The sequence below is a fragment of the Syngnathoides biaculeatus genome, chromosome 23 (genome assembly GCF_019802595.1).
Source record: "Syngnathoides biaculeatus isolate LvHL_M chromosome 23, ASM1980259v1, whole genome shotgun sequence".
NCBI lineage: Eukaryota > Metazoa > Chordata > Actinopteri > Syngnathiformes > Syngnathidae > Syngnathoides > Syngnathoides biaculeatus.
The window spans coordinates 20,801,577-20,825,657 of NC_084662.1; the positions used below are offsets into that span (position 1 = coordinate 20,801,577).

Below are 24,081 nucleotides of genomic sequence, written 5' to 3' on the forward strand. Positions count from 1 at the left end.
CCATCTAAAATACTCCCTTTTTTCAATTTACCTACACTAATTTTTGATAAACAAATGTAGTCCTCTGACAAATATACAGTGGAGTGAAAAAGTATCTCCCCCCCTTCCTGTATTTATTTATTTTTTGTATATCACATGAAAAGGTTCCAAATTATTAATTTAATATCACTCAGAGATAAGGACATACAAAATGGAGTTTTCAATTGACAATTCAATTTATTAAGCCAAAAAAAAAAAAAAAAAATCCTAACCTTTCCGACCCTCTGTGGAAATGTAATTGACCCCTGGACCTAAAACAGTTTGCACCACCCTTGGCAGCACTAAATGAAATCAAGCATTTGCGATAATTGGTAAGGAGTCTTTCGCACTGAAAGAATTTTGTCCGACTCTTCTTTGCAGAATTGTTTCAATTCCACCATATTGGAGTGTTTTCTAGCATGAACTGCCCATTTAAGATCACACCGCAGCCTTTGAACTGGATTTAAATCTGGACTTTGACTTGGCCAGTGCAAAACAGTTTTTTTAGCCACTCAGAGGTGGACTTGCTAGTGTGTATCGGATTGTTGTCCTGCTGCATGATTCAAGAGCACTTTAAATGTTGGGGGTTCCTTTGTGACCTTCTGGATGAGTTGTCATATTCTTCGAGCAATTTTTGTTGGTCCTGCACTCCTGGGAAGGTTTACTGCCATTCCCAGTTTTCTCCATTTGTGGATAATGTCTCTGACAGTGGTTCACTGGAGCCCCAAAGCCTTGGAAATGGGTTTGTGACATTTTCCAGACCAATGGATTTCAATCTTTTTTTTTCTCATTTCTCTGAATTTCTCGAGGTCTTGTAGCCTACTTCACGTTCTATTTAAGTGATTTATTGATTCAACAAATATGGTGGTAATCAGGTTTGGGTGTGGCTTGTGAAATTGAACTCACCTTTCCCAAATTTGTGGTTGGTAACAGTGACTGTGATTTAACAAGGGGAGGCAATTACTTTATCAGGTCAAAAAAGTTTGGATTTTTTTGTGCCTTAATAAATTGAATTGTCATTTGAAAAGTTGTGACAAATACTTTTCACAGCACTGTAGTACAACAGAAATTAAAATGCTGTTTTAAATTATTTACTTACTAAGGGGAAAAAATACTATTCATAGTTAAGCTGAGTGTGTGGAAAAAGTAAGCCTCCTAAACCTAAATGACTTCAAAACAAATGTTTTCCCTTAATGGATGAAATCTTTTAAAACAGCATTTTAAGTTCACTTAGTTTATATTTGTCTATTTACATCTGTTTGATGATCTTAAAGTGTAGAAACTATGCAAAAAAAAAAAAAAAAAGAATTTGGGGGGGTGGGTGTAAACTATGTTTTCACAGCACTGTGGATGAGGGTTCACTGTCATGCACGTTTGCATGTGGGTCAAAAGAAGTCATCCCATGCTTTCAATTCTCACCTGAGATGACTGCCAATTTATGAGAGCCATGTTCATCTGTGGCAATTCTCTCTGCTTCTTCCATCAACATCATCCCAAACCCCTAAGAAAAATCAGAAGTTAAACTACACATTGCAAGAGTGTCGCATCTGTTTCTGATTTGTGAACCTGATGTTGGAACTTGCTGGGGTCCCGGCTGCTGACGGGGACCACACTGCCGTACACGTGCAGCTCGCGGACGATGGACACACCACCCTTCAACTCGGGTCGGAAAGACTGCGGAGAGCAACGGCGCAAACGCAGCAGTCCTATCAGAATGTCTTGATCTGGATCCTCATAGGAGAGGAAAGTTTCCCAGCTACCGTTGGCCACATAGTCCCTCCGCACTAGCTCCACCTAAACACACAAGGAAATATTGTGCGGCTCTAACAGAGATGGTCTCCAGGAAGTTTTTGCCTACCTGGTAGGGTCGAACTTTGTGGTGGATTTCCTGAATGCCCACTTCTCTGGTTCTCACATCTCGACACTGCAGATAAGCAAAAATTTAACTTAAGTGGGGATACAGACACATCCTTACATTTGGGACAAGTTGGAGGATTCAGGGTGTGCAGATAAGCAACAAGCTTATTTTTGTTTTATAGTTAAAATCTATGGGTCATTCTGAAAGTTTTTAGATAATTTGTTTGAATTTATTACAGTGGGGGAGGAGGGGGTGTGTTCTGTACATGAAGCTTTGAGGGATTTTTTTTTTGGGGGGGTTACCCACTTTAATGTGTAGAATCATAAAACAAATGTAGATTCTGTATCAAGAAATGATAACCCAACTAAATATTTAAATATTAAATATATAAATATTTTTCCAAATGTTCAATGAAGTTTGTTTATTAAGGAAAGTAAAACTATTAAAAGATGTGTGAATAAGTAACTGACCCCAAAAAATGAATAACTGCTTGGGCCACCCACAGCAGCAACAACTGAAATCAAGTATTCTGTATATGGCAATGAGTCTTTCACATCTCTGTGAAGAGATTTTGGCCCACTCTTAATTGCAGAATTGTTTTAATTAAGCAACACTGGTGGAATTTTGAACATAGGTGGCCCAGACTGTGACTAGGCCTACCTAAAGCCTTCTTTTATTTTAATAATTGATTTTATTTATTTATTAATCAATCAGAAGTTGCCTTGCTTGCTTGTATTAGATTATTGTCCATCTGCATAACCATACTGTGCTTTAACATCAGTTCACAAACTGATGGCTAAACATTTTCCTTAAGGATTTTCTGGTAAACCACAGGATTTATCATTCTAATCAATGACAGCGAGTGGTCCAAAATCCCGAATTAGCAAATCACCCCATGCCCATTGCACAACCTCTATGTTGATTTTGTCGGACACATGCTTGTGATTTCTTGATTGAACATGACTGAAGGTAATCAGGCTTGGGTGTGGTCAATGAAAGTGAATTCAGTTTTCCCAAAAATATGACAAGCCACAGTTAATTCATAATTGAAAAGGGGGGGATTACTGTTTCACACACTGCCAGGTAGCATTGAATTATTTAAAAAGTGCATTGTATACTTTCTTCAGTTATATAAACAAAGCAGGTCGGTAGTCGATGTAAGTATTGATGCACGCACAACTTCTGTGACTAATGACATTTTTAAATAAATTCCAAACTCATTTATAAGGGAAGCAGTATGTTTGTCTGCAAGTAGGTTTGATGGACAGTGAGTTGCAAAAGGGGAACTAAAACTTGAAAAAGTTAGCTGATGCATGTTTGGGGTTTGCCAGCAGGTCCAAGGGAGTCTTATGATGCTGGTGTTATTAGATGGAATGAACTCAGGGGAGGTGCTTCACTTCTATTCTATACTCCATTAGTTCTGATCTATTCTTGGCAGGTTTATAAATCTGTCTTCTACTATGGCAGCTAAGGCAGATTCCGCAGTTCGCATCAATCTGATCTATGATGAGAGGTCTTTGGTGATCCCGATGAGTATGAGTGTTTAGATTCCTTTTTTAGTCTTTTAGCTTAATAGGGAGCGTCTTACTTCAGTGCCCATGTCCTTCATCCTGGCTAGTGCCAATTCTCGCAGGTTTCCGTGCTCCACTCCAGAGCTCACCAAAGGCATGGGGATGTCCCTAGTGAGTGGAGACAAAGCACATTATTTTAGAGAAGCATGGTTCTGACCTGATTAGGTGAGAAGTAAAATAACTGCTGTTGGAATGTATGGATAAAAAAAACACGAAATTAAGTAACCAAATTATTAGAACCCACCTTAGTAGATTACTACATCCTACAGTATAACATTTCAAAGGACCGCTGAATTATTTAGGTCCCATATTTTGCCAAACTAACTTTTTTTAGTATTTGGGATCCTATTTCGACTTTATGGTGCCTCAGTCAAATATAAATTAAAATTGTCCACGCATCGCTTCATTGCTCATCTATGTCACGAGCAAAGATCTCCACCCCCGCGCAGTCAAAAAACACGCGGGGTCATAAGTAGTGATTGGTCTTCTACTCGGAGAAAACCAATCAGAGGAACAGGGGCAGTCTCAGACGAATATGGACAAAACAGATACAAAACTGAGTGGGGCCTCCTCTCTCTCTACACTAATATGATAAAACCAAGGTGGGTTTTTTTTCCTAAATAAAATTGACACTTTTGTTTGTTTGTTAGAAAGTTATCTTCACACATTTACCTCTGCACACGATAAACCCTTGTCCAGGGTGGCACCAGTGCTAGAATTCGGGCAACGAGATCGACCAAGGTGCTGGGTGTATAGCTTTTGTAGCGCCCCGTCTTCCATAGCTCATACAGGCCTGTGCCCCGGATCACTAGAGTGGGGTAAAGCTTTAAACCATCGGGCCTAAATGCGGGATTCTCAAAAAACTCCTGCAAAAAAGATCAATAAATGTATATTGTCAATGTACAGATTCCCTGAATTTTATCAACCACAATCACTCTAAAGGCATGCTTCCTCTGGACAACAAGAGGTCAGTTTTTTTTTTTTTTTTTTGGTGACCTCATTTGGGTTTCAATCGTCATGCATGCTAGTGTAACATGTAACTGGCATGAAAATCAAGTAATTATTAAGAATTTGGCAAATTATGTCAACTGATGGTTGCTTGATTGCACAATGGTGTATGAGACTAGTCTGATTATTCTTCCAGGGGCATTTGTGGGTACATGTATTTTGGTTCTTTATTCTGTTGGAGGACTGAGTACCTGCGACTGAGACTAATCTTTCTGACATTGGACAGGACATTCTCCTCAAGAATCCCCGAAAGCCTGAGTTTCATTGTACCCTGGATAGATGGCTGTAGCAGCTTCAAAACATACTGGTACTGAGCCTCCACCATGTTTCACAGTATACAGAGTCTACTTTTCTTTGTATGCTTAATTTTTTTGCAGCTCCAAACACACTTGCATAGACAATGTGACTTGCCCAAAAAACTCCAGTTCTGTCTCATATGTCTAAAGATAATTCTCCCAGATCTTTGGGACTTATCGATATGCATTTTGACAAATTCCATTCTTGTCAGTTATTTTATTGACCAACAACTTTATCCACAAATAAAACATCACAATGTGGCGATTTCTGATCCTATTCTATCCTTTGTACTACTACAGTAAATGCATGATTCCACAACAATGATTAGAAATACCATTCTTCCAAAAGTTGTCTAGACCTTACTCAAGAAACCAGTAACCTTTCCTGTCAACCAATGGCAAAAAAAATCTCCAGCATGCTACAATAGGTTTTAATATTTAGCCATTAAATTCGCAACATTAATCCAAGCTTTGCTGCTCCGCCTCACAAAGATACGTGAGGATATCAAGTTTTCTGAATGTGAATTACTGTACTTGACAAAAATAAATCAGACCAAGGACTATTTGATTTTACGTTTTAGATTACTCATTTATTTCTTGGAAGACACACAACATCAGAGAAAGCATTGTGAAAAGTTAAAGCGTTGTTGATCAATTTCTTGATATGAAAGTCATCTGCAAAAATCAGTCAAGACCAGCTCACGTTTCAGTAAATACACGTTGAGGATGTTCGATTTAAAAGCTGTTCATAAATAATATATATGCACAGTAACATTTTGATAAATGGCATTTATTATCATCATACAAACTGTACAATGAAATGGGAGAACCTCTCCTACTTAAGTGAACACCTGAAAGCAAAATACATGAGCGCAAATAAAACTAAAATGTAAAATAGAATGCATAAAATGTATTGTTCAAGAGATTGAAATCAGCGTGCCTTTGCATTCATATCCCAGCTATATGAAGGAGTTCGGTGGTGATGGCTCTCAGGAAAAAGACTGCTCCTCAGTCTGTTGGTCCTCACTTTTGCACATCTGTACTGCCTTCCAGATGGCAGGAGCTCAATAAGTTGATAACCGGGGTGTGTAGTCTCCTTAATAATGTTCTGAGCTATGCTGTGGCACCAGGATCAATAAATGTCTGCCACAAAGGAAAAAGGGCAGCCAATGATCTTCTGTGCTACTTTTATTGTCCTGTGACGCCTTGGTCTGTCTGCCTCTGTGCAGCTCCCCTACTAAATGGAGGCACAGTATGTCACCAGGCTCTCGATGTATGAGCAGTAGAAGGCCAGCTGCAACTCTGTGTCCAGCTTGTTTTTCCTGAGGACTCTCAAGAAGTGAAGACACTGTTGAACATTCTTGATGACTGCTCAGATGTTGTCTGTCTAGGTGAGGTCCTGAGAAATCACGACTCCCAGGGACCTGAATGTGTGGACTATCTGCAGTGAAAGATATAGAGACAGCGCAGGAGGGGGCTTAGCATGCAGCCCTGTGGTGAGCCAGTGCTCAGCGTACAGGTGGGAAGGTGGAAGCAGATTCTCACAATTTGGGGTCTGTTAGTCAAGATGTCCTTGACCCACGTGCATGTGTGAGGAGGCAGTTCAATCATCAGAATGTCTGGAATTATTGTTAAAGGCCGAGCTATAATCCATAAAGAGCCTCATAGCGTAGGGCTCACGGCCAGAAGAACATGCTTTATATTATGCTCCTATAACTGGAGAGTTACTGGAGCCTGGTAGGAGTGTGTGTGTTTGGGGGGGGGCACTGAAGCAGCTGAGCTCTGTCACCTGACCTGAAGACAGTGTTGCAGGCCCTGAGGAGTGAACAGGTCTGATGAATTCATCCATTCATTCATCACTGCCAGTTTTTGGGGTCGGGTCACCGGGGCAGTAGCTTTTCACAGCAATGCCCAGACTTCCCCTTGCCCAGCCACTTCATCCAGCTCTTTTGGAGATTCCTGAGGCATTCCCAGGCAAGGGGAGGGACATAGTCTCTCCAGCATGTCATGGGTCGTCCCCAGGGTCTCATTCGGTGGGACGTGCTTGGAACACCTCACCGGGGAGATGGCCGGGAAAAATCTGAATCAGATGCGCCCTACCAGCTCAACTGGCTCCTCTCAATGTCACTGAGGAGGTTTTTAACCACCTGTGATCTCAACCTCAGAGAACCCAAACTGTGCTTCCTGATTTGAAGACATGTCAGTGGAATTTAGGAGATCTTCGAAGTCATCCCCCCACCAACTCACAATGTCCCGAGTCGAGGTCAGCAGCACTCCATGCTCACTATAGACAGTGTTGATGGTGCACAGCTTCTCCCTCCTGAAACTCCAGACGGTAGACCAGAATTTCCTCAAAGCTGTCTTGAAGTCGTTCTCCATGGCCTCAATAAACTCCTCACACGCTCAGGTTTTGCCTCAGCGACAACCAAAGCTGGATTGGAACAACAGTCAGGACCCATTCCCCCACCCGAAGGTGGCTACCCTCTCATTGAATTAAGGGCCAGGGATTGGGCTGGCCACTACATGACATTAACTTTTTTGGTTTGGACCCAAGACTGCATGTTTACTAATGTGTTTGGGGTCTGGTGGTTTGTCCTGTTGAAATACCAATTTCAAGGGCACGTCCTCTTCAGCATAAGGCAACAAGACCTCTTCCAGTATTTAGACATGCAAACCGATCCTTGATCATGATGCTTGCACCACCATGCTTTACTGTGTACTGTGGCTTGAATTCAGATTTAGGTGTCGTCTCACAAAATGGCCCCAAAAAGAACAATTTTGCTAATCAGTCCATAAAATGTTCCTCCATTTCTCTAAACCATTTAATGTGTGTGGCAAATTGTAGTCTCTACTGCAGGTGCCTTCTTTATTTTATTTTATTTTATTTTATTCTTGTAATAGAATTGGCTTCACACAGACGTCTTCTCACTGTCACTGTACTTACGGATAACTCTAGACTGTCTTTTATCATCCAGGAGCTGATCATTGGCAGAACTTTTGCAATTCTGCTTATTCTGCAATCCATTTTAATGGTTGTCTTCCATTTTCTGCCACATGTCTCTGGTTTTGCTCTCCATTTTAAGGCATTAGAGAACATTTTAGCTGAATTATTTGGCACCTCTTTATAAGGTTTCCCCTCTCCAATCAAACTTTTAATCAAAGTATGCTGTTCTTCTGAACGTGTTGAACGACCCATTTTCCTCTGTTCAAGGAGAAATGTATGTTCAACAGGTGCTGCCTTCATCCTTAAATAGGGGCCACCTGATTCACACCTGTTTTTCACAAAATTGATGACCTCACTGATAGAATGTCACACTGCTATTTTATTTAACACACTCCTTTCAAATAATTAACCAATTGCCTTAAGAGTGTGTATATCATGACTGCTGGGTCTTGTTGGTTTTCTGAAAATCTACTGCACCTATTGGTAACTTGTTTGACATGTAGCAATAAAAAGGATAACGTGGCCTAATCTGGTTAGTCAAATTGGACTGTTATTATTTTGAACACTAGTGCACATTAAAGCCCAACTCAGTGATACAATGAGTACAATGAGCTACATGTCTGAAATTTTGCCAGTCCAATATCTGCCCATATCAGTTGAAACAGGAGAGCACGAAACATTTTCCCCAAGCGTAGCGCGATTGGCTGGCAACCATTTCAGGGTGTACTCCGCCTCCTGCCCGTTGACAGCTGGGATAGGCTTCAGCACTCCCCGCGACCCTCGTGAGGATAAGCGGTGAAGAAAATGGATGGATAGATGATGATACTTAGCCATACCTTCAAAATAAGATTTTCTTATTTTCCTTTCGGCTTGTGCGTCATCTTTTTCCATGTTATATTATTTTATTACATGTATTTTTTTAAGGAAATTGACAAATCAGATTCTCAAACGAATACCCTTGTTTATTGTCTCCTCTATCTGTATTTATTGGAAGGGAAACACTAGATTATGAAATCTTCCATAAAGGAATGAGTCACTACTTTTGCAGGTATGCAACGTCAGAGATTAAAGGAAATTTGAAGCTTTTAAGTGACTCTATAATGAGAAAGTGTTCCAAACAAACAATGAGATGCTAAGTGACATTTCCATAAGAGCTGCAGGGGTGTCACAGTCTCATGCTCACCGATTAGTTATACATCCTTGTTTTGCATCATTGGAATTTCTAATTACTTAATTTTAGTGTAACAAAGCAAAAAGGTACCAAATAAGCAGAAATTGCTCAAGGTATCAAACTGAGTTGTTGATATCCTACAGTCAAGCTCTGTTCTGATTCGTCACGTTCGCATTAAAGCTGCGTTACCAATCAGAGCAGCAGCGTGAGCCTGCTGCTGAGAGACATGTGACAACCTCTTCTTGAGTCACTTCGCAGTCGGGACTGACAATGTTGCTATTTTAGATTCAACATGAAGGACTTCTTTGATACTACACCACTGTGCAGTAAGTAGTAATGACGCATGGTGAGGAGGAGCAAAATGAGATGTGACAATGTCATGAACAACAAAGCTAATAATTGACTTGCTGCATCACCTTCATAACTTATCAACCTGAAGAAAATAGTCAATAATAAAAATTCAGGGGGGAAGTAAAATTTTCCTTAAGAAAAAAAAGGCAATCTCGTGATCTAATGCTTGATTCCCATTATACAAGATGCTTTTGATTGTTTAAGACATAGGGGGTATGTCACACTTTCCCCTCCGTTTATCTCACTGTGTGGTTTAAAAAAAAAGTAGGTAAATTTCCCAAATATAAGAACTCAGATGAGGTAAATTCTGAATGAGAGATAAAAAATATATGTATATATACACAGTATACATATATATATTGATTCTCTCAGCAAAATAGTGGCGATGCTTACACGTTTCTATATTGCCAATGAAACTTTGTTTAAATTAAAAATAAATATATATGATATACATAATAAATTAAAAAAAATATTTATCTATTATTATTTGGGGTTTATCATGTTTTAATATTTGCTTGGCATAAATGAAAAGCAGGATACAAGAACTTTAAGTGTAACAAAAGGATGGGCCCAATAGGTATCATCTAAATTGTTCTTAAATGTACTGTATCTATAGCAGCAAAAAGATTTGTACTATATAATTTGGACTAATACTTGAGAGGATAAAAATGATGTACCCTTCACTTACATAAACCATCCATCCACTTTTCATTCAGTCTATCCTCAGTAGGAACGTGGCCGTGGCGTAACCCATTCCAGCTATCTGTGTGCGAGAGGTGGTGTAGTCTAAAACGGTCACTGGCCAACCACAAGGCACTTGTAAACCATTTGCTCTCACACATACATTTTTAATTGAAGACTTTAAATTAATCTTAAATCTTCAATTAACCTACCACACATGTTATGGCGATGTGGGAGGAAACCAGAGTACCCAGAGAAATCTCATGGAGGGACGGGGAGAACATGCAAACTCCACACAGGTGAGGCTTCATTTGAACCTGAGTCCTCAGAACTCTGGGGCAGATGTGCCAACCAGTGGTCCACCATGCTGCCCTTACACAAACGTTACAAATTTGAGAATTTTAGGCATACTTGAACCCTTTATTCTGAATTTATATATTTACGGTTTCCAACATAAGATGTCATGAAGAAAGATTGCACACTTAAATTCCTTGAAAGATTGTTGCTCCTTCTCGTTCCAGTCAGAAAAGCAGCGGCACACTTTTCTGACAGCGCCTATAGAGATCGTGCACCTACGTCATAAAATCCCGTGATTTTTGTTGACTTCGCCAAATCGCAGGTCAAACAAAGCATTGTTGCAAGGCAATTCTGTTGAGACGAAACATAAATGTCTTATAGCACGACGCCCAGAATTTTGTCCGATACCATTAAACATTTAGAAGGTGATAATAAACGAAGGTACGTGGAAAAATTAGAGACACTTAAAATAGAGGATCCATATTCAATGCCGAAGTCGATGTTTTCGCCGATAAGAAATGTGAAGTTAATTCACTTCCCTGTCTTGGACAACTGGATATACACATGTATCTGGTGAATAAGTTGTCAAGATTTACACAGAAGAGTTTGAAAGTGTATAAAAGTCCGGACGCATACAAATACTTCGTTGCTGGATCAGTTCTCAATCAGGAATAAATCCCACATAGTGATGGACCCACTCAGATTTTTTCATTACAAATACCAATATTTAAATAAATGACCCTTGGTTTTACACAAACTCGCATTCATTACCTGATTGGAAAAACGTTTTAGGACAGGGAGTTGTCTACTCCGTACACGGAAGCGTATTGCTGCCACGCATTAACCTCCGTAAACCTCTCTGTGACAGATATATATATATATATATATATATATATATATATTATATATATATATATATATATTTTTTTTTTTTACTACGCATTGTTCTCAAATGAGTAAACTTGGCGTTAAACAGTGCCTTGTGAAAGTATTTGGCCCCCTTGAACTTTTCAACCTTTCGCCAGATTCAAACAAAGATATAAAATAATTTTTTTGGCAAGACTCAAGTGGGACACAATCGTGAAGTGGAACGAAATTTATTGGATATTTTAAACTTGGGTCGTGCAATATTATTCGTCCCCCTTGCATTAATACTTTGTAGCCCCACCTTTTGCTGCAACTACACCTGCAAGTCGCTTGGGGTATGCCTCTATCAGTTTTGCACACCGAGAGACTGAATTTCTTGCTCATTCTTCTTTGCAAAAAAGCTCGAGCTCAGTGAGATTGGATGGAGAACGTTTGTGAACAGCAGTCTTCAGCTCTGCCCACAGATTCACGATTGAATTCAGGTCTGGACTTTGACTTGGCCATTCTAGCACCTGGATACATTTATTTTTGAAGCATTCCATTGTAGATTTGGCTTTATGTTTTGGATCATTGTCCTGTTGGCAGATAAATCTCTGTCCCAGTCTCAGGTCTTTTGTAGACTCCAACAGGTTATCTTCCAGCATGGTCCTGTATTTGGCACCATTCATCTTCTCATCAATTTTAAACATCTTCCCTGTCCCTGCTGAGGCGCAAACCATGAGACTGCCACCACCATGTTTGACAGTTGGGATGGTGTGTTCAGGGTGATGAGCTGTGTGGCTTTTACGCCAAACATATCGTTTTGCATTGTGGCCAAAAAGTTTGATATTGGGTTCATCTGACCAGACCGACTTCTTCCACGTTTGGTGTGTTTCCCAGGTGGCTTGTGGCAAACTTTAAATGAAATGTTTTATGGATATCTTTGAGCAATGACTTTCTTCTTCCCATTCTTCCATAAAGGCCACATTTGTACAGTATATGACTGATTGTTGTCCTACGGACAGACTCTCCCACCTCAGCTGTAGATCTCTGTAGTTCATCCAGAGTGATCGTGGGCCTCTTGGCTGCATCTCTGATGAGTCTTCTCCTTGTTTGAGGTGAAAGTTTAGAGGGACGGCCGGGTCTGATACTCCTTCCATTTCAATATGATTGCTTGCACAGTACTCCTTGAGATGTTTAAAGCTTGGGAAATGTTTTTGTATCCAAATCCAGGTTTAGACTTCTCCACAACAGTATCTTGGACCAGCCTAGTGTGTTTCTTGGTCTTCATAATGCTCTCTACAGTTTAAACAGAATCCTGAGACTATCACAGAGCAGGTGCATTTACAAGTAGACTCGATTATACACAGGTGGATTCTATTTATCATCATCAGTCAACATTGGATCATTCGGAGATCCTCACTAATCTCCTGGAGTGAGTTTTCCGCACTGAAAGTAAAGGGCCCGTATATTATTGCATGCCGCACTCTTCAGGTTTTTATTTGTTAAAAAAGTATAAAATATCCCATAAATTTCATTCCACTTCACGAATGTGTCCCACTTATTGTTGATTCTTAACAAAAAAATAATATATATATCTTTGTTTGAAGCCTGTAATGTGGCAAAAGCTTGAAAAGTTCAAGGGGGCCGAATACTTTTACAAGGCACTGTAAATACTTCTTTACAATTTGAGATTGAGAAGAATAATTCGTACCTGAAATGAAATGATCGTTATAGAGTCGTACATATTTCGTTGGCACCATCCATCCCGTTTAATTGCCGAAATTCATTGATCTTTTCAGCTGGTATTCCATAGAATGAAATGCAGCCCTATGGGGGCACAAACCAGTGCAATCTGTAGGCCGGTCCCAAGCCCGGATAAATGCAGAGGGTTGCGTCAGGAAGGGCATCCGGCGTAAAAACTGTGCCAAACAAATATGAGCGTTCATCTAAAGAATCCCATACCGGATCGGTCGTGGCCCGGGTTAACAATGCCCGCCCCCGGCACTGCTAACCTGCAGGGCGTCGGTGGAAATTCAGCTACTGTGGGTCGAAGACAAAGAAGAGGAGGAAACCGGATCCAGCGTCAGAAGAAAAAGAGGAATGCACAGAGCCTACAACTGAGTGTAGGGACTTTGAATGTTGGGACTATGACAGGAAAAGCACAGGAGTTGGTTGACATGATGATTAGGAGAAAGGTTGATATTCTGTGCATCCAAGAGAGCAGGTGGAAAGGTAGTAAGGCTAGAAGTTTGGGAGCAGGGTTTAAATTATTCTACCACGGAGTAGATGGGAAGAGAAATGGAGTAGGGGTTATTTTAAAGGAAGAGCTGGCTAAGAATGTCTTGGAGGTGAAAAGAGTATCAGATCGAGTGATGAGACTAAAATTTGAAATTGAGGGTGTTATGTATAATGTGGTTAGCGGCTATGCACCACAGGTAGGATGTGACCTAGAGTTGAAAGAGAAATTCTGGAAGGAACTAGATGAAGTAGTTCTGAGCATCCCAGACAGCGAGAGAGTTGTGATTGGTGCAGATTGTAATGGACATATTGGTAAAGGAAACAGGGGCGATGAAGAAGTGATGGGTAAGTACGGCATCCAGGAAAGGAACTTTGAAGGGCAGATGGTGGTGGACTTTGCAAAAAGGATGGAGATGGCTGTAGTGAACACTTATTTCCAGAAGAGGGAGGAACACATAGTGACCTACAAGAGCGGAGGTAGAACCACGCAGGTAGATTATATTTTGTGCAGACGATGTAATCTGAAGGAGGTTACTGACTGTAAAGTAGTGGTAGGGGAGAGTGTAGCTCGACAGCATAGGATGGTAGTGTGTAGGATGACTGGTGGTGGGTAGGAAGATTAAGAAGACAAAGGTAGAGCAGAGAACCATGTGGTGGAAGCTGAGAAAGGAAGAATGTTGTGCGGCCTTCCGGAAAGAGGTGAGACAGGCTCTCGATGGACAACCGAAGCTCCCGGAAGACTGGACGACGACAGCCAAGGTGATCAGAGAGACAGGCAGGAGAGTACTTGGTGTGTCATCTGGTAGGAAAGGGGAGAAGGAGACTTGGTGGTGGAACCCCAAAATACAGGGAGTCATACAAGGAAAGAGATTAGCGAAGAAGAAGTGGGATACTGAGAGGACTGAGGAGAGGCGAAAGGAGTACATCGAGATGCGACGTAGGGCAAAGGTAGAGGTGGCAAAGGCTAAACAAGAGGCATATGAAGACATGTACACCAGGTTGGACACGAAAGAAGGAGAAAAGGATCTCTACAGGTTGGCCAGACAGAGGGATAGAGATGGGAAGGATGTGCAGCAGGTCAGGGTGATTAAGGATAGAGATGGAAATGTGTTGACTGGTGCCGGTAGTGTACTAAATAGATGGAAAGAATACTTTGAGAAGTTGATGAATGAAGAAAATGAGAGAGAAGGAAGAGTTGAAGAGGCAAGAGTGAAGGACCAGGAAGTGGAAATGATTACTAAGGGGGAAGTCAGAAAGGCACTACAAAGGATGAAAACTGGAAAGGCAGTTGGTCCTGATGACATACCGGTAGAGGTATGGAAGCAATTTGGAGAGATGGCTGTGGAGTTTTTGACCAACTTATTCAACAGAATACTAGCGGGCGAAAAGATGCCTGAAGAATGGAGGAAAAGTGTTCTAGTTCCCATTTTTAAGAACAAAGGGGATGTTCAGAGCTGTGGGAACTATAGAGGAATAAAGTTGATGAGCCACACAATGAAGTTATGGGAAAGAGTAGTGGAGGCTAGACTCAGGACAGAAGTAAGTATCTGCGAGCAACAGTATGGTTTCATGCCTAGAAAGAGTACCACAGATGCATTATTTGCCTTGAGGATGCTCGTGGAAAAGTACAGAGAAGGTCAGAAGGAGCTACATTGCGTCTTTGTGGACCTAGAGAAAGCCTATGACAGAGTACCAAGAGAGGAACTGTGGTACTGCATGCGTAAGTCTGGTGTGGCAGAGAAGTATGTTAAAATAGTACAGGACATGTATGATGGCAGCAGAACAATGGTGAGGTGTGCCTTAGGTGTGACAGAGGAATTTAAGGTGGAGGTGGGACTGCATCAGGGATCAGCTCTGAGCCCCTTCCTATTTGCAGTGGTAATGGATAGGCTGACAGATGAGGTTAGACTGGAATCCCCTTGGACCATGATGTTCGCAGATGATATTGTCATATGCAGTGAAAGCAGGGAGCATGCAGAGGAACAATTGGAAAGATGGAGACATGCACTGGAAAGGAGAGGAATGAAGATTAGCCGAAGTAAAACAGAATATATGTGCGTGAATGAGAAAAGTGGAGGGGGAAGAGTGAGGCTACAGGGAGAAGAGATAGCGAGGGTCGACGACTTCAAATACTTGGGGTCAACAATACAGAGCAATGGAGAGTGTGGTCAGGAAGTGAAGAAACGGGTCCAAGCAGGTTGGAACAGCTGGCGAAAGGTGTCTGGTGTGTTATGTGACAGAAGAGTGTCTGCTAGGATGAAGGGCAAAGTTTACAAAACAGTGGTGAGGCCGGCCATGATGTACGGATTAGAGACAGTGGCACTGAAGAAACAACAGGAATCTGAACTGGAGGTGGCAGAAATGAAGATGTTGAGGTTCTCGCTCGGAGTGACCAGGTTGGATAGGATTAGAAATGAGCTCATTAGAGGGACAGCCAAAGCTGGATGTTTTGGAGACAAGATTCGAGAGAGCAGACTTCGATGGTTTGGACATGTTCAGAGGCGAGAGAGTGAGTATATTGGTAGAAGGATGCTGAGGATGGAGCTCCCAGGCAAAAGAGCGAGAGGAAGACCAAAGAGAAGGTTTATGGATGTGGTGAGGGAAGACATGAGGGCAGTTGGGGTTAGAGAGGAAGATGCAGGAGATAGGCTAAGATGGCAAAAGATGACACGCTGTGGCGACCCCTAACGGGACAAGCCGAAAGGAAAAGAAGAAGAAGATTCCATAGAATGATATGTTTGAAGAACTGTCTCATCTATTGTGAAAACCAACAGCACAACAGGTCTCGGGCATTGTGAAAAATCTGGTTCTGCGTCTCCCGTACTGCTGAGCAGTTTTGTTTGACTGGCAACATGGCACCGTAAAGACGGTGACGTTACATGTTTTTTCTAGTTAAGTCAAATCGTAACCATTCTGGGTGGAACAACCCTCTCATATCTGGAACGACCTGGATACTAAACACATTTTACCATGGACCTAAGCACCTTTCACCTTCTGCACTTCAAAACTGTTTTAAGTTTAGTGCCACGTGAAGGATGATGCACCCCGTGATCCGGCTTTCCTCTGATGGACCTCCAAACATTTCTTTAGTCATAATCTTAGTATTCTGATTATTTTACCTTTACTGTATTTATTTCATATTGGAAAATGTGTGGGAATGTTGGGTATGTCAGCGGAGTGCACATTTAACTGACTAGGATTAACTTCTGTATCCATTACAGAAGGAAGTTTCACATTAACTGTGTGTTCCAAATGGATTTTTATGGCGTTCTCATATCTCAGGAAAACTCAATGCTACAGGAATTACCAGGTCCTTCAGACTTCTAGCAGTCACACCTTTTCGAGGAAGAGAACATTGGTGGTTTTGCACACGAGCCGCTTCCGCACAGTGGGTGAGCAAGAAGTTATTATAGTATAATGCATGTACCTTGGAGGTGTGCATGCCAGGCATGTAAAAAAAAGAAATAAATAAAAATAAAGACCGCCACATGAATGTGAAAATGTCCACAAGTTATCAATGATATGTTGCGATCTTCAGCAAACACTGAACATGAAATTCAACATTGTCTTTGATCTGTAGAGATTGCAGTTACCACACCCCTTTCCCCAAAAGGAAAACAAAAAGTGTCTACCTGGGGAAAGGCAGGATTTGTTTCTAGTGGACAACCCATGCAGCGATGAATTAGGACAACAACAGTTAATACATGAAGTGTAAAGTACCGTAATTTCTCGAGTATAATGCGTCTTGAAGTAAAATGCGCACCCCCAAAGTTGACCTAAAAACTCTAGAAAACCCTTCTACCAATGTACAATGCGCAAAACCAATTTGCCGCTACCCATATGCTCAGAATATTAGGAATGATCTGAATTTATATTTTGCAAAGTTTGTACTTGTATTGTTTTTCAAAAAACTGTCCGCACAACAATCATTAATAATCATAATTGTGCATGTGCTGATGCAATGGTAATATATATCTCGGGACGGGTCACAGGACACGCTTGTCCTGGTCCCTGTAATCATCAGAACAGAATCCCTCAACCACGTAAAATAATTTCTCAATGGTGGCACAACATTTTAATACTGTTGATAACACACATTACAGTCATAAAAATATAAACTATTTAACATTGTTTACACTCCATTAAATATTTGTGCATAAAATGTTTGTGCATAGTGCAGTTGATCCACTACATTACACGTCCTTGGCCTGCATCTGACTCATCTCCAATCCGAAAAACCTTTATAGTGGCTAACTTTAGTGCATCTCTGTGGAACTCATCATTGATGACATGAAACTTTTTTTTAATCCTAAGAGTTTTGGTTCCGCAGCGCAACCTCTCCCCCTCAGTTAGGCTCCCAAATGTAGCATCTTTCACTATGACGTCAGGTGACTATGTAGAAATGAGTGTAATGTGCACATTTTTAAAAAAAGCGAGCATTTCAATTGTGTGCACTCTCCCGTTTTTTTATTTTTAATGTGCCCAGGATGCTCGTTTTACGTAGTTTGAGCTTGCGTTGTTTTGATACCTACCTGAAGCCATTGAGGCAAGCTATTGTTGTTTTGGACTCCGGCCCGACTTCTAGGTTGGCAGTATCATCGGCACAAGTGATGACACATTTCTTTTAAAAGCAGCTGCACAACTAGCCATTGTAATCGTCATTTTTTGTCTTAGTTTAAGTTTAAACAAACTCATGGGCAGTCGTTTCTGTTGGAGGTGCAGTAGCAACCAGCATGCTATGCTAACAATTGTAAAATGCAAAGCTCCCCCCTAGGAGGTCAGCGTTCAGGGTGATGGCACACATTACCGTAATATATGTAAATGTGTAACATAAGACATCGAATATCATATCAAAATGTACGTCTAAACTGTTTTACCACTCTATGTACTTGTATACGATTATACAATGTGATTTTATTTTTTATTTTTCATCCATACCTAAATATAATGCACTCTATTAACTTTTTGAAACTATTTCATTATTTCTATTTATCATTTTTAATAAATTTGCCAATTTTTTGGGGCAGGGCACTGCTACTTTCACAATAAACACTTCTTACTTGCGTCCTTACTTAGTTGTGCTGTGTAATAAATAAAAATAATAATTAGAATAAGGCTTACGATGAACTGCTCCACATCTCGCTCTATGCCTACATTGGGCAGGTCTGGCATCATGTGGGCCACCACTTTGAAGCCAGCATCTTTTGCAAAGTGGAAAGACTCACACACAGCTCGAACTGTGTGTCCCCTGTTGGGAAAGATGACAACGCAAAACAAACAGTCAAGCCATGTCCTTACTTGTCTTGCAAACTCATGCAGTAAGCCTACTGACCTGTTTGTGTCTCTGGCCACATCTTCATACACACTTTGGACACCGATCTCCAGTCTGGTACACCCGTAGCCTAGCATGTCACTCAGGTGTCGTTTCAGACTGTAGTCGGGCCGTGTCTCGATAGTGATTCCTACGCACTTGGTGTTACTGCGCTCAGAGTACCTGCGGATGTTACAACAATATATCTTAAATATTTCACTTTGACGTAACTATTTTTTTTAATTGTATGGTTTACTTTGACAGAGGCAATATTACTGGGATAATTTAGCAACATCAATTTACTTGCTGAAAGAGTGCAAGGCTCATTACTTGCAGAGTTAACATTAACCTCGCATTAAGGATATGCAGATGCAATAAAATTAATATGATAGCAAAAATTTTTATTGCAAGGCAAATAATGTTAAATGAGATAATGCATATTTGGTTCATGTCAAAAGCAATTTAGACTGATTAAATAGAGAAAGTTTTTCTTGTAAATGGATACAGACCTTGATGTAAGAATCAGTGCCATCCTCTGGGTTATGATAATGAATGGACTACAGTATATGTACTGTGAATGTTGCTCTTTATCATGACAGTAAACAAAGAAAGCTTCATAAGCTAACATCATCGTTCACCACATTGTTTTGGTTCAACTGCCCTTGACTTTACAGGTATGATGGCTGTAGTTCCACTCATTCCAGTCCATCGTAGAAAAAAAAAATTCAATGAACACAATACCAAAGTAGTAGAAGTCCTGTATTTACTGGAGGACAATCCGTTACTTTTTTTAGGCGCTGTAAACCCTGCAGCATATTTAATGATGCAGCTAAAATATTGCTTTTTTTGTCGCAAGCTGCTATGAGTTTAAAAGTACAGTGATACCTTGACATACAAGTAACTTTACATATGGGTTTTCTAATATATGACCCACTGCCGGGCGAATATTTTGATTTGTCTTTCGAACAAGGATTTAACATATGAAGGACTGCCGGTAGATGGCGCCGCGATCGTTAAGATGCTGAAACGCATAAATTCTGCTCAGCTTTTCGAGCTTCACTTGGTCTTTCTGGATGTGCCCCTCGGCTCGGTAGCATCTCTGTGCAGGTATGCTCACATTGTTATTTTGCATTTAGTACAAGTGAATTTTCAACCATGCAGCCCAAGAAGGCATTTATTAAGGTAAGCAATGAGAAGAAGATGATGATGATGTCGATGGAATTATAGCATAAAATAATGGAAAAACACGAACAGGGTGTACGAGTGAGCGACTTGGCAAAGAGTTATGACAGTTCTATGTCCACCATATTGTAATACCCTAGATAAAGTGCAATAAGGAAAAGGAGTCACCAGTGGGAGTTAGTCGCTTTTTAGTCAACCGTTCGGCAGCGCACACTGAACACTCTCACAAGCTGCTGCTTGGCCACACACTCTGCCGTCTAGTCTACTTTATGCTGCCCCCCTCTCTGCTCTTTAAGGGGTACACCAATAGTTACAGATACTGTATTTCAATTTGTACAATTCTCAAGCAGAAGGAATTCATCAAGTCGATAACAACAGCCAACAGGGTGAAAACTACTTTGTTGTAGAGTGTTTATGTCTCTACCATTTAGTTTGGGTGAAGCAAATTTTCACATTTGAATGATAATTTTGAGGATTCGTGCCTGGAAATTGGAAAATCACATGCTCTATTGGGAAATGACTATGCCCAGTGGATTCTGCTGTCAAAATACAGCATTTTGAAATTACAATTCAGAGTATAGTAAACCCTCGCATCCTGTAAACTACATAGAGCAAAGTGGTAGCAGAGATTGGAAACCGCAAACCACAGAACTGTGAGGCAAACAAGCTTTCATTATTTTTTACTGTACATTCTTATCATTATATTGCACAATACAGACAAAATAATTACCATGACTAGTCAAACTGAAATGGGAAGTGCAACACACCGATTTGTAATACTTGAAGATAGGAACCAGGTTCAACGCTAGGAGTGAGAAATAGTAATCATCTTAGCACAGGAATTCATTTAGTTTTTTAACAAAAATAAAACAATTTCAATTTGAATTTAAGATAGTCAATATAAACAACTCAATTGTTCTGTCACAGCTCACTCCCGTCGAAATTAAATGGTTGTTCGTTTATTAAATCCAAGTATGACTCTCCAGGAAGATGGTGAAGCGTTACAATCATCCAATCCTATCTTGCATCATACAGAAAACCCTTGGACAGAATCAACGCGGTCTCCAGAATGCATATCCAGCAACGTAGCTTTGCTAATAAGTACACTCACTGGAGTCCTGGATCATGTAAACAAAATCAAAAGCAATCCTCTGGCCAGAGCGGCTTGGAACTCTTTGACAGCAACTCAAGATGTGTATTAACTCGTTAACAAAAAAACATATATATATAACAATTCAGAATTCACACAAAGTGAAATATATATCAAAATGGAGACAATTCTAATACCAGAACTGTGCATTTTACAGAGGTTATTGGAAGTTCTGGATTGGGTGTCCTTTTTTACACCTCTAACACCTTCCAATTTTCTGGGAATTTTGGTTACATCAGACATACTGGACTTCAAACAAATTGGCTGATCTGAAGTGGTGTGATTTAAAGTTTTAAAGATTTAAAAAGATGACATTTAAAATCGACAGGAATTAAAGTCATTGTGGTGAAATTAAAGTCATCATGATAAGATAAGTCCACAACTGACAAAAGGATCCCAGTGAACAAGGTTTACGTATAATGTCAACAATTCACAACCGGCAGTCACAAACTCAGTTGTTACGCTAGGATACGCTTCAATCAACTGTTGGTTATGTTAATGCCATATTAACCGGAAATGCCATATTAACCAGAAATGCCATATTAACCCAAATACTCATTGATGATTTTAGATACCTTTAAATTTCATCATGACAACATCAAATGATGGTGACTTTATTCATGAAAACCTGAAAGGCTGTCGTGTCGAATTTTAATATCATGACAAAATGAAATTACGTCTCAGCTTTTGTTTTTCTCGGTCACGAGGTGACCCCTAATAAACCCTTGTAAATACAGCCATTTATGATATTCCAATTTTTCTTTTTGTAACTACAAAATTAAGGCACTAACTTTCCGAAGTCAATTTTTTTTCCCACAGTTTGTCTACTCTATGTAATAACGTGACACCATCCCGCTTTCATTTTCCAATGAGCATTAGCCTTCAACATGCCAAGTCACATTTCTTGTGATTCTTAAGGTGCTGGCAGCAAATATCCATTTTTTACAGTCTCCTGGCTGATATAACCAATTATAGGAGTTTGTACTGCTGAGAAGACAATCAGATTGTGTGAAATGAATCAATAAAAAGTCCATTATCTTGGGTGATTATCTCGAGATTTCTCACTGATGTGAAAAGATTTGGTGCAGCGTGGCCATGGTGAGAGGTGAGTGTCATATGTAGTGCACACATCGTATAAACACAAACACACGTCAAGAATGTCCCCCTTGCCACTGAAACTCCATAGCAATTACGGCAATCAAAGCATCTTAAGGCCTGCTGATAGCTGATAAGGTTTTTCCTTATACACCCACACACAGGTGCACACACATATGACAAACACATACATATACTGGGAAAATGATGCACAAACTGCCCTCTTTGGTCTTATCAGACTTCAGGGAAGTAAACAAACAAAGTCCTGTGAAAAAGCTATTATTCGGTCCATATCATCTGAAGTCAAAACCTCCTGAGCAAATGGATAATCCTACTTTGACTTTGAATCTTCTCAGTCAACTTTAAAGTTGTTAGCAGGCGGGGGACCAATTTCATTCAAAGCTCAAAACCTCAAGCAGGGGGAAAAAAATCGATGGAAGTAGCTGCAAAAAAACTTCTAGATTTTGCGCTATTTCTCCTGAAATTTGGATTACACGTTTAATGGAGTCTTCTGACACGGGCATTCAAGCTTCACTTAATGGAATGTGGTTGGTGATGGTTGATGTTGTGGTGAGTATGTGTCATGTGGAATCAGGGTGTCAGTTTTTGTTTATTCTGGATGGTCGGAGTACAGGTGCTGGAACCATTTTTTTTTTAGACCAACACTGGCTAGCACACTAGTGCCCGACAAAAAAGCCCCATAGCTAAACTTATACTCTATCTTAAATTGGATTTTGGCCTCTGTCACATCAAGAAGTGCCAAGATAAAGCAACGGCTCCCTCCAGCGTATACAGCAATATTACATTCATTTACTGGTGTATTAATAGAGAGCCCACATTAGCCAACTAGGTGTTTTTTCGTGGAGGAAAAATTTTGAACTGGAATAGGAATCATTCTTTCCAGGATCAAAATGGCACCATCATAAAAACCTTTATTAAATAGTCAATGTTTTGAGTAAATGTTAAGGATAAAAAAAAGGTTAGTTGAATAACAGCACATAAAGAATTCTTTAGTTGATCACTGTTGACATGTGATTCACTTAGGTCCTCTGAAATTTCATGTAACAGAGGCTTATGTTTGTGGTTTTTAAAAAATTGAAGTACTTTACTTTTTATACTACATTTTAAATATAATTTTCGACTGTTGTTCACATTCCCTACGGCTCTGAACTTAAATTTAAAGATTGTAATGCCAGAAAAAAAAAATCCCCTGTAAAAGAGGCATGATAAACTTTAGATTACCTTACAGCCTCTGCCACATTGTTTGAAGTGTGTCCAGACAAAGCATCATGGAGGTTTCTAATGAAGTAATCTCTATACTCTTCGGACAGAGCCATGAAGGTTCCACCCATCACAATGAATTCCACCTTATCCACACTGTGGCCCAGCTGCTTTAGCTGCAGATCATATCAAATAAATACATATTAACTCTGTGCAGTTTTGTAATATCAAGGCATATTCACAACATCATGGATGACAGAATAACGTTACAGGGACTGAAGGCGTCTCTTATACAAAGAGAGAAAGGAAGTCTTGGAGAAACATTTTTAGCTTATCCTAGATGCAATAGCGGCCTCTACTGTCAAGAGAGGGATTTACAGGGAAACAGCAGCCTCTGTTGTCATGATAAGTAATTACAGGGTGCTGCTGCTGCTGCTGCTTAATGTTTTGTTGCCGTCAAGACTTTTGGTGCTAATTCAGAGGAAATGTATTTTGTCTATCATACAAATGAGTCTAAAATTTAAAAAAATAAATAAATACAAAATTCTAAACACAGCAGAAATGAAATAAATTAGCATCAAAGTCAAGATTTTGTTCGAAATATTGTTTAGATTCAGCAAGTTCCGGTTCTCTCCGGAAGGTCATGTTATACCAAGACAACATTTAGCCAGAGCTCGCTAGCAAAGATGGTTAGGAAGTGTGTTGCATACGGCTTTTCGCCGTCAAACGCTGATGGTGTCAGCTTACATGAATGGCCGAAAGGTGAATAACTCGGCAGGTCATGGATCAGGTTTATGAAGACAAAGCAGGCGCACTGGACTTACAAATCAAAGTGGACAG

The 24,081-nt window shown here is 40.3% G+C and overlaps 1 protein-coding gene across 7 annotated transcripts in view; it reads right to left on the reverse strand.

Moving 5' to 3' along the window:
* Window positions 1-24,081, reverse strand: part of elp3 (elongator acetyltransferase complex subunit 3) — a 38,644-nt gene that overhangs the window by 790 nt on the left and 13,773 nt on the right. For all 7 annotated transcript variants that reach the window (XM_061811644.1, XM_061811640.1, XM_061811642.1 and 4 more), the window contains 8 exons: window positions 23,263-23,417; window positions 18,615-18,776; window positions 18,404-18,530; window positions 4,120-4,313; window positions 3,465-3,555; window positions 1,877-1,942; window positions 1,585-1,812; window positions 1,438-1,519 (listed from right to left, as the gene is read on the reverse strand). In XM_061811644.1, the coding sequence (XP_061667628.1) occupies window positions 1,438-1,519; window positions 1,585-1,812; window positions 1,877-1,942; window positions 3,465-3,555; window positions 4,120-4,313; window positions 18,404-18,530; window positions 18,615-18,776; window positions 23,263-23,417 (1,105 nt within the window). The remainder of the gene's footprint in view (window positions 1-1,437; window positions 1,520-1,584; window positions 1,813-1,876; window positions 1,943-3,464; window positions 3,556-4,119; window positions 4,314-18,403; window positions 18,531-18,614; window positions 18,777-23,262; window positions 23,418-24,081) is intronic.